At 33.1% G+C, this 14,596-nt stretch overlaps 1 protein-coding gene across 1 annotated transcript; it reads left to right on the top strand.

Annotated features, from left to right (window-relative positions):
* The first annotated feature begins 10,234 nt into the window (after positions 1 to 10,234).
* Positions 10,235 to 11,521, top strand: LOC139858751 (amino acid transporter AVT3B-like). The gene has a single exon (XM_071847588.1). It carries the CDS (start codon positions 10,235 to 10,237, stop codon positions 11,519 to 11,521), a length of 1,287 nt encoding a protein of 428 aa, XP_071703689.1.
* The last annotated feature ends 3,075 nt before the right edge of the window (positions 11,522 to 14,596 follow it).

Raw genomic sequence — 14,596 nt, 5'->3', positions numbered from 1 at the left:
CAATATTATTATGTTAACCGCAGGAAAAATTACTTCGAGTGAGGCATATCGTAAAAGACTTAAGTGCACTCTACAAATTTAGTCTGATCATGGGTTTAAGGTTGCTGGTATAACAATCTATTATGGTTGCTATTCTTTCATATGGTTCATTATGGGTTTTGATTGGGATAGTATACGGATATGGAGTTAAGTTTTGTTTTTATAAATATATATATATATATATTAGTCAGAGATGCTATAGTCTAGAGAATATAATACGGGTTTTAGTTACCTATATGGCTTTGAACCTAGAGTTCATGAGAAAGATTTCAGTTTCAATTTTAAATTCAGATCCGGTTCAGATCTGTTTTGTAATTTTTATTTTAGCTTTATTTGGAATTTGTATTTGTATATCTTTGATTTTGTGTTTATAAAAAAAAATGCAAACATTGTTTGCATATTCCATGTTGATATTGAACAAATTTTAGAAACTACAAATTCTCAATAATTTTATTTTTTAGCGTTGTGATTGCTTTATCTGAATTGTAGACCTAGAACTATAGTTTGGAGGATTATGGGTACTGATAATTGTTTTGTAGTTGAGATTGAAAGAATTTAGTTATAATAATAAATCTTGTGTGGTTGTGAATGAGATGATATCACTTGGAATTCAGGGGACTCCTTCGGTTGAGGAATATCCACATGCCTCAAAAGTGATTCATTCAAGAAACATAATAGAAACAATTATACACATAAGCAAAAAGGTACACTATTTGTAACATTAATCAAGATTGAGTTGTTCTTTACAAGCTGTTATTTTATTGCTTCTAGATAATATTGTATAGGCTTCATCACGGAAGTTGTCATCTTTTTAATGATAAATTGCTACTTATGTTCTTGCAGTGTAAAAATCGAGTCTGATGGTTAAACACCAGCTACACCGCCACTTATCAAGGATTGACTGCTTCGAAATTTTTACCCTCATGAACCAAAACTAAAACATCATCACTGGCTTCTACAAGGAGTAGCCTGTACGTCAAGCGAGGGTGATCACTCGGGAGAGCTTTCAATGAGCAATGTAAGCGACGTGGACACTAAATGTGCTGATTAGGATGAACCTGGTGTGTGACTATCAGAGCACTCCTAGGTGGCAATCACGAGCTGTTGCGTGTATGGTTCAGGTAAAAGACGATTAATTTCCCCTTTACGGTAGTTTTCCTACACTTATATGTCTAAATATATATACACAATAACTTTTTATGATCACCTTTTGTTAATACATTCTTAGGTTCTCACAACCTTAATGTTCTTTATTTCTCAATATATTGAAACTATAAATGTTAGAATTTGATAATTATCCCTACCACCAAAAAGTAGAGTAATCGATATTCAATAATCGGAATAAAGTAAACAAGTCCATTGTGTGTTTGACATCAACAATGTTTGAGAGCACTGAATCATACCTCTTTATCACGTAGACCACATAAACTTTTCGAAATATAAGCAGTGGTTACTTTTAGAATTTACTTTCTGTTGATTATAAGTATTGTGTTAGACGTAATGATTATCAACTGTTAATTTACGTGCTTTCAGAAACCATGAGTTTAAACGGATGGTCAAATAAATAAAGGAGAAGATGAAAGAGATGAAATGCGGTGAAAGAAAATCAAAAAGTCAGAGTTGATTTGCACCCTCAAAGATTTTTACGTTCACATTTGGTAGTTACCTATAGGTCAAGACTTAGACTTCTATTGAAGGCCCTAAGATGGTAAACTGGAGAATACAAAACCAAGTAGACAACAGAGTTGTACATGAATGTGGCGCAATGTTCACTAAATGGTGTTGATGCTTACGATCACTCCTTTATAGCCCTCAAAAGGTAATTTGTCGACATATAATACGATAGAATATGTAACAAATTAAATCGTAATAAAATGCAACAACAACAACAAATGCAGCATCAACAAAAAAAAAACAGGTTCTATTTTTCATAACCCTTATTACGCTTAAGGATTATAAAGTTAGAGTATATAAATATATAATTATATGAAAGCAATAGCATTAGCCTTGATTATACTATTACATTTTCCTTCTGTATCATTATATTATTCTTTCCCTTACAGTCAACATATTTTTCTATTTTTTTTTTTGTAATATGTCCCACAGGAATTATAAAGTCTCCATTCTATTGGGTCTATCAGATTGTTCTATAGCCAGAAAGTGTGATTGTCAATCACTATTATCTAGACTTCTGTGATTCATAGCTGAGCAATAACAATAGGAAGTATGTTACAATTGTATGCTTTCTTTATTTCATTGTGTTATGAATATAACACAATGAATTTCAGAAACATATAGTTAAATGGTCCTTTAAATAGTTGTAGTACTGAATTTCATTCAATTTATCTTTTGAAATTCATAATATAGGTTGCGTTGAAGCTTAAATACTGAAGTAGGAAATGATGCAAATACAGGCAGCCATATAAGTGTCAACTCTACAAGGAGTTATGTTTATATTAGTACATTATAACATATTGGTTGCCATACAAGTAGGTTATTTTTTAGTATAGCTGTAAAACCTCTTTGAAACTATTAGATTTAATACAAATTACTCTGAACATTTTTATTTATTTATTTAGTTAATAATGAAACCATGTGGAGATGTTAACTGGCCAAAAAAATAAAAATAAAAAAATTTGAAAGCAGATATGATGAAGAAAGAAAGTACTACTACTATAGATTTAATACAATTTGCAAAAAAACTATACCAACTTCTTTATCCAGTAAACTTGAATATAGGAAAACTTACAAACTATAACAGCTTCTTTATCAGGTAAACTATTGCCAACTTTAACACGAAAATTTACAATTTTAGTAAGACATAATGGAACATGTAAACCAATAAATAGACTTTATATCGATAATATGATCAATTGCAATGAAATAGTCAAATACTAAATTTTGTGATGTTTGTTATGTAGGTGGATAAAGTGCATCAAAAGAGTAGTTGATATGCGAAGGATATGGAAAGAAGAATAGCAAGTTGCTTTGACCCTAAATGACTACTTCAAGCAGTTTATTGCATTGAATAATCTATGAGAAAGTCGGCACAGACATAGCTATAAATTAATAGTCTACTATCATAAAATAATAGTATACGAATATATCCAACTTCGTGTTATAAATTATTATTTTTTATCCAGTTTATCTTGACTTATATTTAATGTTTGCATTTTATTTAATTTATAGCTAATCTTTTGTTTCACTACACTCTTTGCATTCATTTGTTTATTATATACATAATTTATGGCACATTTTTGCATGAACTATTAAATAATTTATTATTTTTAAAAACTTTATTGACGAAACCCGCGAATTCACAGGTCTTAAGCTAGTTTGAATTTGATAGTATCATGTTCGTCTAATTATTTCTCTGTATCATCGCAAAATCATGATTGTCGTAATAGTACGGACTATATGTATATTATAATTATAATCATTATTTTTGTAATTATTTCTATAATATAATTATAATTTATAATTATAATAGCTCTGAAGACGTGATAAATCACCTGAAGATATCACCGGCGTACAATGCTTTCTCCGACGATCTCTTTTAGATCGTTCTAACACGGCAAGAAAGTAACAGTGGATTTCTTGAACTATAACATCAATATCATCTTTATCGGCGATCAAAATCTTTCGTCAATCTGTCATAACCTCGGAGTTCTTATTTTAAATTAAGTTGTAAAATATTATAAGAAATACCTAATAATTGGCCCAATTTTATTTAAAATTCTTTAAACGTAAGATCTGGATGAATTTTAAAGTTTCTGACGCTTATCTCACGCTCTATGACGAACAAACCATTAGAATGCAGTCAAGAAAACCATTAGTCAACTTACCTTTTATGGTAAGGTGACTTTAGGATCAGAAGAAAGAGACTCTTCATCATTTCCCTTAATGGAAGATCTCAAGTCAACATTAGCTACAGAGTTCAACGGATAAAACAACACCTTTTTTCCTTTTACTTTAAAGCGGTTCCAAAAAGATGTAATGGATCCATACTCTAAGTAGAAATAGCTGTTAGAAACCATTGTGCATATATAAACATACTTAGCAACTTGTAAAACCAATTCTATTGTATCAAAAAACATATTTGTTGAATACAAGATCAGTTTTTCATTATCAGATTACTCTTTTAACATGGTATCAGAGCTAACGGTATCGATCTAGTAATCAAAATACTTGTTTTATGGCTCAATCATTTACCGAAAATAAATCTACCATGTCTAAAATTGACGGTAGCTCAATAAACCAAGCCGCCATGTCAATTCTAGACGGCAGCTCAACGTGTAATGGAAGAAGCTACCTGGAAATTCTCTATCAGCCATCGACAATTGCAGAAACTGAAGCGGTCATTACAAACCACCATCAACCATCTCAGCAACTGAGTTGTCATTACAAACCACCATCAACCATCTCAGCAACTGAGTTGTGTCTACTGTAAAATACCAGGACACACAATAATTGAGTGTTTTAAGCTAATTGGTTACCCCAATTGGTGGAAAAAACAGAAACATTGCAAAGTGGTGACGGTAGTAGCAGAAACGGTTGATGGCAACAAGGTCACTGATGGCAACCGTGAGGTCACCAGATCCGTGAGGCTACCATCAACAATTAGAAACATAACTACAGGTTTTTCTAAACCTTTGAATTCTAATATAACGACCAAATGGGTGAGGGTGACTTCCTCGAAACCCAAGATAGCAGATAACTGCTATAAACCAAGACCAAATATGAAACGAATTTATGAAGAAAAACAATGGATTAACCCTAATCAGTTCCATTGTTTGCAAACTCTAATCGAAAACGAGGGATTAAGCCTCAATTTTAAAACCACGAACAAAAAGAAAAAAGGGGTTACGAACCCTAATTTTGGATTAACAAAACATATGAACCATAATCAGATTTTATCCTCTGAAAATTTGATCAAAGATGATAAAATTAAAGAGAATAAACCTGAGAAATTGATTGAAGGTGATAAACCTTTTTGTCTTAGGAAGAAACAGGTCACGGGTAGGGATGGGGATAATAAAAATTTTGTGGATGGTAAAACTTTTTTGGAACCCTAAACACGTGATCTGTAAAGACGTGTGTGATAATGGACTTGGGGGACCAGTTTGTCTTGGGAAGAAGAACACACAGATAGACCAAGGTTTTTTTAGGAACAAAACATGTCACGTGTAATCTAAAGGAAAAGGGTTTTGGGCTAAACCAAATAAGTGTTGGGCCAAAACATAAAAAGAAAAGTCAGGCCCCAAATTCAAAATGTTTTGTTAAAAGGGTAAAAGTCTTGAACTTAAATTATTTTGATAAAACCCAAAATGCTGAACAGGCCCAACAAGATCAGGCCCAAAAGTCTAACGTCTTTGAGGTCCAAAATTTTAAAAATAAAAATTTAACTAATAACTTATATTTTATCAGAAAAGCCAATATTATTTCAAATAACGTTAAGAATAACGAATGGATTTTTGATTGTGGTGCTACCCACACCATGAATTTTGAAAAATCTGATTTTTATCCTCAATCAAAACCCCGGGTTAGTAAAATTCAAACGGCCAATGGTGGTGTTGTACAAGTTGAAGGGGGTGGAAAAATTGAAATCACTCCGACTATGAACTTATTGAATTGTTTATATATCCTAACCCTGTCACATAAACTTTTATCTGTTAGTCACGTTACAAAAGAATTAAATTGTTCCGTTTTACTACACCCCACTTTTTGTATCCTTCAAGATATCCAAACTGGGGTGATTATTGGGCGTGGCACCGAACGAGGTGGGTTGTACTATGTGAATGAAGTAACCCAACAAGGTACCGTGATGCTTGCTCACGGAACACCTACGAGGGAAGCTTGGTTATGGCATAGGAGGTTGGGTCAACCATCTGTCGGATATCTACATGCTTTATTTCCAAGTCTTTTTCCATCAAACGTTACTTTAAATTGTGAAATTTGTATTTTGGCTAAAAGCCACTGAAGTTCTTTTAAACCTAGTAATACAAGAAAAGATGTTCCTTTTGCCTTAATCCATTCGGATGTTTGGGGTCCTGCACCGGTCATTGGAGGGAAGAATTTCTGATATTTTGTCCTGTTTATTGATGACCATTCACGCATGACCTGGATTTATTTTTTAACTCACAAATCAGAAGTGTTTGAATTTTTTTTCCTTTTTTATAAAATGGTACAAACTCAGTTTAACAAAAATATACAAATCTTAAGATACGATAATGGGGACGAGTTTGTCAATACTTCAATGAAACAATTTTGTGAAGATAAAGGGATTATTCACCAAACATCTTGTGCTCATACTCCCGAACAAAACGGAGTAGCCGAACGAAAAATTGACTACTCTTAGAAATGACAAGAGCTCTATTACTTGAATCCAAGGTTCCGAAGAGTTTTTGGCCCGAAGCTCTTGCTTCCGCTACCTATCTTATCAACCGTTTACCTACAAAAATTTTGGGCACAAAAACTCCTAAGGATACTCTTTCCCAATTCCATACCCTTCCGACTTCATTTAGCATTGAACCTCGAATATTTGGGTGCTCGTTCTTTGTTCACATTCCAAAACATGAGCGCACCAAACTTGATCCATGTGCGGAAAAATGTGTCATGGTTGGCTATGGAATAAATCAAAAAGGGTATCGATGTTATAGTCTAAAAAGGCGTCATGTTTTTACTACAATGAACTGTGACTTTTTCGAAACCGAATATTTTTATGGTACCCAACTCACGAGTGAGGGGGAGAAAGAGGAAAATGACACTCTAAGTTGGATAAAATGGACACACAAACCCGACAATATCCAAATACCGATATCAAATCCCGACAATATCCAAATCCCAACACCAAATCCTGACGATATCCAAATTCCAACACCAAACCCCTAAAATATCCAAACTTCAACACCAAATCCTGATCCACCAAATACTACGACACAAGATTCCGAACCCACTGAAGCTCCTAACCCCTCATCTCAAGAGGAACAAAACAACTCAGCTCCTGACCCCTCAGTTGCCAATAACTCCAACCCCGATGAAACCACAAGATATGTTTTACCACAAAGAGCCAACAGAGGTGTACCACCAAAACGATACTCTCCAGAAAAAGAAGCTCAAAGATCTAGGTATCCTATTGCTAACATTGCAAAAGGAAAACTATCAACTGAAGCACAAAAGTTCAATTCCACTCTATATTCTGAAGAAATTCCAACTACGGTTGATCAAGCAATGAAATCAGAAAAATGGAGAAAGGCTATAGAAGAAGATAGAAGCACTTTTGAAAAATGACACATGGGAAAAATGTGTTATTCCTCAAGAAAAGAAACCAGTTGGGTGTCGATGGGTGTTTACAATTAAATGAAAATCAGATGGCACCATTGAAAGATACAAAGCCCGTTTTGTCGCCAAGGGATATACTCAAACCTATGGGATCGATTATTCCGAGACTTTTCCCCCGGTTGCAAAAATTGACACTATCAGAGTTCTTTTTTCTATCGCTGCAAATGAAGATTGACCACTTCACCAATTTGATGTGAAGAATGCTTTTGTCCATGGTGAATTAAAAGAAGAAGTATATATGGATGCTCCACCAGGATTCTCCGAAAACTTCAAAAATGGGGAAGTTTGTTGACTTAAGAAATCTTTATATGGGTTAAAACAATCACCACATGCTTGGTTTGGGAGATTTACACTATTTATGAAAAAATATGATTTTAAACAAAGCAACTCAGATCATACTCTCTTTTTTAAACGAAAAGAAAATTTAATTACATGCTTAATCATTTATGTTGATGATATGATAATAACAGGAAATGATAAAGAGGAAATTTCTAACTTAAAAAATGAACTTATTTAAAGAATTTGAAATGAATGATTTGGGCAGACTTAAGTATTTTTTGGGGATTGAGGTATTACGATCCCAACAGGGAATATTTATCTGTCAAAAGAAGTATGTTCTTGATTTTCTTGCAGAAACAGGTATGATTGATTGCAAACCAGCTGATACTCCAATGATTCCAAACCAAAAGTTATATATGGAAGACGAAGCTTATCTTGCTGACAAAGGGCAATACCAAAGGATGGTGGGAAAACTCATCTATCTTGCTCATACTCGGCCAGATATAGCACATGCAGTTGGAGTTGTGATCCAGTTTATGCATCAATCACAAGTTCACCATATGGAAGCTGTAATAAGGATCAACAGATACTTAAAGAAAACAGCAGGCAACAGAGTTGTGTTCAAAAAGAATGGGCACCTTGAAGCGCAAGTTTATACAGATGCAAGTTGGGCTGGAGAAAAAGGAGATAGACGATTAATTTCAGGTTTCTTCACAATAGTTGGAGGAAACTTAGTTGCGTGGAAGAGTAAGAAACAAAAGGTCATTTCTTTATTGAGTGCTGAATCAGAATTTAGAGGAATCGCAAAGGGAGTGGTGGAAGCTTTATGGATTCGAAAACTCTTGACAGAAATAGGATTCTCTCCAAAAGAAGCTATTCAGATCCTCTGCCATAATGAAGCAGCAATCGTAATCTCAGAAAATCCAGTTCAACATGATCGAACAAAACATGTTGAAGTGGATAGACACTTTATCAGAGAAAAGTTGGATGCAGAAATAATTTCTTTACCATATATAAGATCAGAAGACCAATTGGCCGACATTCTCACCAAATCTGTCAATGGAAGACTCTTCAGCGAAGTTCTCGGCAAGTTGAACATTGAAAATCCCACTATTCAACTTGAGGGAGAGTGTTAGAATGCAGTCAAGAAAACCATTAGTCAACTTACCTTTTATGGTAAGGTGACTTTAGGATCAGAAGAAAGAGACTCTTCATCATTTCCCTTAATGGAAGATCTCAAGTCAACATTAGCTGCAGAGTTCAACGGATACAACAGCACCTTTTTTCCTTTTACTTTAAAGTGGTTCCAAAAAGATGTAATGGATCCATACTCTAAGTAGAAATAGTTGTTTGAAACCATTGTGTATATATAAACATACTTAGCAACTTGTAAAACCAATTCTATTGTATCAAAAAACATATTTGTTGAATACAAGATCAGTTTTTCATTATCATATTACTCTTTTAACACAAACGACCAAGAATACATTGTTGAATCCTTGGTTTTTTTTTTTTCTTCCTATAATGATCCCTTACATTGTTGAATTTAACAGACCCTTAACCCACGTTAGAGTTAGGGATTATAGGCGTGCACTCTAATGTTCATAGATAACCAATATAATGTTGGAGGATATGGATCATTTGTATTATTATCCATATCCACTAATACTCACCCAACATAACATTTGGTCATTTGGGGTGGGTATGTGTGTGGCATTTAGTGTAATGTTTACATGAAATATATAATTACATATGTCATTTTATATTATTTTCTCAAAAGTTTTAAACCAATCTATCTATATCTATATCTATATCTATATCTATATCTATATAGTTATATAAAGCTTTAAAATGATGATGTTATCATTAAGCTAATTACCCTTTACTTTTCATAATGATGATGTCATAATTATATATTAATTTAATTAAAAAATAATACGAATTTTTAATAAAGGAAAATATTAATATCTTCTAAATTGTAATTTTAATTTTCTAAAAAAATTTAAAAGGCATTTATTATTACTAATAATAATAATTATTATTAAATATATATATATATATATATATATATATATATATATATATATATATATATATATATATATATATATATATATACACTCAACTTTGAGCGAACTTTATTATTATTTACTTTTAATATGATAATTATAATTATAATTATTATATTATTAATATTCAAATATGTGTTCTTTTTACGAAATTAATTACGTTACATATGTATGCGGAAATACATGTCTCTATATTTATGTAAAAAACACCGACAAGCTTCTTAGTCAAACGTACGTAAATTTACGGGTTATTTACTAGTGTGATATAAATCATTTGCTTTTAAAATTTTATCAAAATAATTCACTCCATAAAATTCGTTACCAAAACAAAAATCACACCAATCAATAAGTTATTATACTCAACTAATCCGAATACCTATCCACACATTTGTCACACTGTTAATCCTCATTCCATCAAATTCGAACAAACTCAAACAATTTTACCAAATACATCAATCAATTCCCTCTGTAATCCATTTTAAATCACTTACTTAATTAATCACACCATGAACAATAATGACAAACCATCATCATCATCAAACGCTAATCGTACCTTACCAAAAGAAGACTCACCTCTTCTCGGACACTCAGATCATTTATCATCAACACCTAAAACATTCGCTAACGTTTTCATCGCAATTGTTGGTGCAGGCGTTCTTGGGCTTCCGTACACGTTCATGCAAACCGGTTGGATTACTGGTTTCCTCATGATATTCGTTGTAGCGGGTGTAGTTTATCGTGGCATGATGTTGTTAATTCAAACAAGAAAAAAACTTGAATCTCCACTTTCGTATTCCAAAATAAATTCATTTGGTGATCTTGGTTTCGCAGTTTGTGGGCCTATTGGTCGTTTATCAGTCGATATAATGATCATTGCATCACAAGCTGGTTTTTGTGTCGGATATCTTATATTCATTAGTAATACTTTAGCAAATTTGTTTCATACAACCGGAAACGAATCAAGAAACTATTTGAAAGCGAGTGGGTACATTATGGGAATGAAAGCGAAAACTTTTTACGTATGGAGTTGTTTTCCATTCCAATTAGGACTAAATGCAATTCCAACGTTAACTTTGTTAGCACCTTTGAGTATTTTTGCGGATATTGTTGATCTTGGTGCAATGAGCGTTGTGATGGTGGAGGATGTCATGGTTATGTTAAAAAACACGATGAATGTGCGCGCATTTGGGAGTTTTTCGATGTTTTGTTATGGTCTTGGGGTTGCTTTGTTTTCTTTTGAAGGGGTTGGAATGGCATTACCTTTGGAATCAGAAGCAAAAGACAAAAAGAAATTTGGTAGTATTTTGTATTGGGCTATGATGTTTATTGCAACAATGTATGGTTTATTTGGAGTTTTAGGCTATTTTGCTTTTGGTGAAAATACAAGGGATATTGTTACTGCAAATATGGGTAAAGGTTTACTTAGTTGTTTAGTGCAATTAGGACTATGTGTGAATTTATTTTTTACATTTCCATTAATGATGCATCCTGTTTATGAAGTTATGGAAAGAAGGTATTGGGAAGGAAGGTATTGTTTATGGATGAGATGGGCTTTGGTTATGATGGTGAGTTTAGTGGCACTTTTCGTGCCGAATTTTACAGATTTTTTGTCACTAGTTGGAAGTAGTACTTGTTGTATTTTGGGGTTGGTGTTGCCTGCTTTGTTTCATTATATTGCATTTAAGAATGATTTGAGTAAGGAGGAACTTATGTGGGATTTGGGGATGATTGTTTTGGGTGTTATTCTTGGTGTATTGGGGACTTGGTTTTCTTTGATACAAATACTTTTTTAAAGGTATGAATTTGGGTTTGAAGTTCAAACATAAAGTGCTATGATATCCAAAGTATTAGATCATCGTGGGATAGTAGAGAACAATCAAATGGAAAGGCTTGGATTAACGTTTTTGGTGAATCTCTCGATATGTGTTGTGTGAAGATGCGAATTTATGATGTATAAATTGTAAATGATCTAAATGATCTACTAATGCCATAAATCGACGTTAAAAAAAAAAAAATTGTAATTGTTCTTGTGTGATGTTTGTCAATTTAATTAGGTCGGATTTAATGGGTATTCAATTAGATCGTAGGATTTATTAAATCCAGACTTGTGATGGTCTGAATATCTATACTACTTTGGATCTATACTATATATGTTCTGTTTTTTCATATAAACAAGTAAAGAACCATGAATAAAACAATATGTAGCTTGTTTTTGATTATTAAGGCTTTAAGTGCATGTTGTTCTAATTAAGATATTTGTTTCGGTAATGAAATGAAAAATGCATATTGTTTTTTATGCTTTAAGTGTCGGTTGTAAAGAAAACTTAACCACACACTCCTATTTTCCACCACGAAAAAGATGCATGCATTTGCTCATAATTAAGTTATATTCTCTCGTTATATATTGATTTGTGAAAATTGTGTAGTTCAACAATTTCTATTTATAAAATAGAATAAAAGAATTTACATTTTCAAATAAAATAATTGAGTGAAAATGACTACTCACGGCTGGTAGGTTGAGATTAGACGATGGTTGTTAGTAAAGGGTAATTTTTTTGCTAGAGTATAATTTTGTAGTTTTACAAAAAATGTATTTTTCATGGTGGTTTACGGTTCAAGTATAACTGGTCTTGTCATGTTTTAGATGTTTAAAACTCATTTATGCTATTTATAATTTTGTATAACCATATCTCAAACACCACAACATATGTTCAAAAACTATAATCATAAACGATTACATTTAAACTCAAAAATATATATCTCACTATATATGATGGCTTCATTTCATCCAATAATGGTTCATCATCTTTGGAGATAATCTGTCACTAAGAAATTATTTTCCACTTACAAGGTTGATTTAGTCATGTTGACTAACATGATTTACGTATACGTTGGGGTTCAAGCAAAATCATGTACATTGAAACTCATTTTGTGGTATAATTTCTAAGGCAATTCATGTAGGAATGAAATCACGAACTATAATAATTTGGAAAAAAAAAATTATTATTTTGCTACGAATGATTCAAATTACCAAACTCAATTTGAAGTTCAATTTGAGTGAATCATTTTCACACAACAATTTGGTTTTGTAGATCAATTGCATCATGATATCGCGTAAAAAGTCATGTTTTGACTAACGATATCTACTCAAATCCTACATGAATTGAAGTAAAATAGTTCTATAAACGCACTAATCCACTAAGTTCTGCTAAATAGGACTTTGAAAGCTCACATTGCAAGCTTCTTCTTGAAGATTACCATTGAGAAAAGTTGTCTTGATGTCCATTTGAATATCGTAAACTTCGTGTAAGAAGCGTAGGCAAGAAAAAAACGAATAGCCTCAATCCTTGCTACTGGAGCAAATATCTCATTATAATTAATACCCTCTTGTTGTCTGTATCCTTTGGCATGAGTCGTGCCTTGTTTCGAACCACAACCCCATCAGAATCTTTAATGTTTTTGAAAATCCACTTAACCCCAATTGGATGTTAACCTCTTGGTCTTGGAACTAATTGCCATACTTTCAATAACCAATCTCTTCTTGCATTGCTATTATCCAGTTAGGATCAAGCAAAGCTTGAGCAACCGAAGATGGTTCAATTTACTCAGAAATGGAGCATACAAACATAGTTTGCGAGTAGCCCTTCGAGTTCTAACTGGATCATTAGCATCACCAATAATTAGAATAGTTGGATGACACTTAGTCCATCTGCTTATGTGTGAACGAGGTTCATGGGCAGCATAATCAAGTGAAACATCAACTGTTGTTAAAGTTGAGCCATAATCCTCATGTTCTGAAGAAACATTTTCCAATGATTCTGATAGATTATCAGGAGAAGCATCTGGAGTAGAATCAAGTAAATCATCTTGAATCGGATCAAGAGAAACATCTAGAGGTGGGAGAGATGACGAAGAATCAACCGGTGAGTTAGTTGTTGTTGTATCTTCATCATTGAGACTAGGTTGTGTCTCAATAGAAATTGATTGTGTCTGTGTTTCCGGTACGGTATGAACAGTTGAGTTCTATTGAGAAGAGAAAATCGTATCAAACAAAATATTAAGTTCCTCTGTAATCACCGTAGGAACACCCTTCTTCGAGAAAATTGAGTTACGTGCTAAAGAAGTGGAAGCCAAGTTTGGATTGGGTTTTATATTGAGTTGTTCAAAGTTATTCCCGATAACTCAACAATCGAACATTGATGTTTTCCTTTATCGTCTTTGTGCGTTTGTGATAAACATGATAAGCCACTTTGTTCGATGAGTATCCGACAAATATGGCCTGATCGCCATGAGCATCAAACATTCCGAGGTTGTCAAAGTCGTTAAGAACATAGCATATACAACCAAAGACACGAAAATATTTAATGTTTTGGCATCTGATATCGGCTAAAAAATCACGTTTTTACCCCTGATATTAAGCCCTAAATCCATAAAGTTTTAAACTTTGTCGGCAAAATAATAGCTTTGTCAGTTGATTTTGTAGATTAAGTAATTACAAAGGCGATGCAAAAAGAATCAAGTAAAACGGAGCTAAAACGAAGAATCTAGAACGAAAACGGTGAAAGACAAGTTACGGCCAAGGAAATCAAGTTACGATCCAGGAAATACAGCTGACCTGGGCAAGCCATACGGCTTGCCATACGGCCTGCCAGTGTAAAAAATGGCCTACCATACGGCCTCAGCAAATGGGCATGAAAAACGGATTGCCAGCCCATACGACCTGCCAGCCGTATGCAGGCAAATTCTCAAGTCTATTTAAAGGGCTTTTTGCATTCATTTTTACACACACTCAATTTGTACTTCAATTTAGATTTTCATACTTTTTAGTTAGTTTTTAGTAGTAGCTAGCTTAGCTTTTATTTTCCGGA

The sequence above is a fragment of the Rutidosis leptorrhynchoides genome, chromosome 7 (genome assembly GCF_046630445.1).
Source record: "Rutidosis leptorrhynchoides isolate AG116_Rl617_1_P2 chromosome 7, CSIRO_AGI_Rlap_v1, whole genome shotgun sequence".
NCBI classification, from domain to species: Eukaryota; Viridiplantae; Streptophyta; class Magnoliopsida; order Asterales; family Asteraceae; genus Rutidosis; species Rutidosis leptorrhynchoides.
Note: the sequence above shows the minus strand (reverse complement) of the source record. Positions and strands in the feature narration are given on the sequence as shown.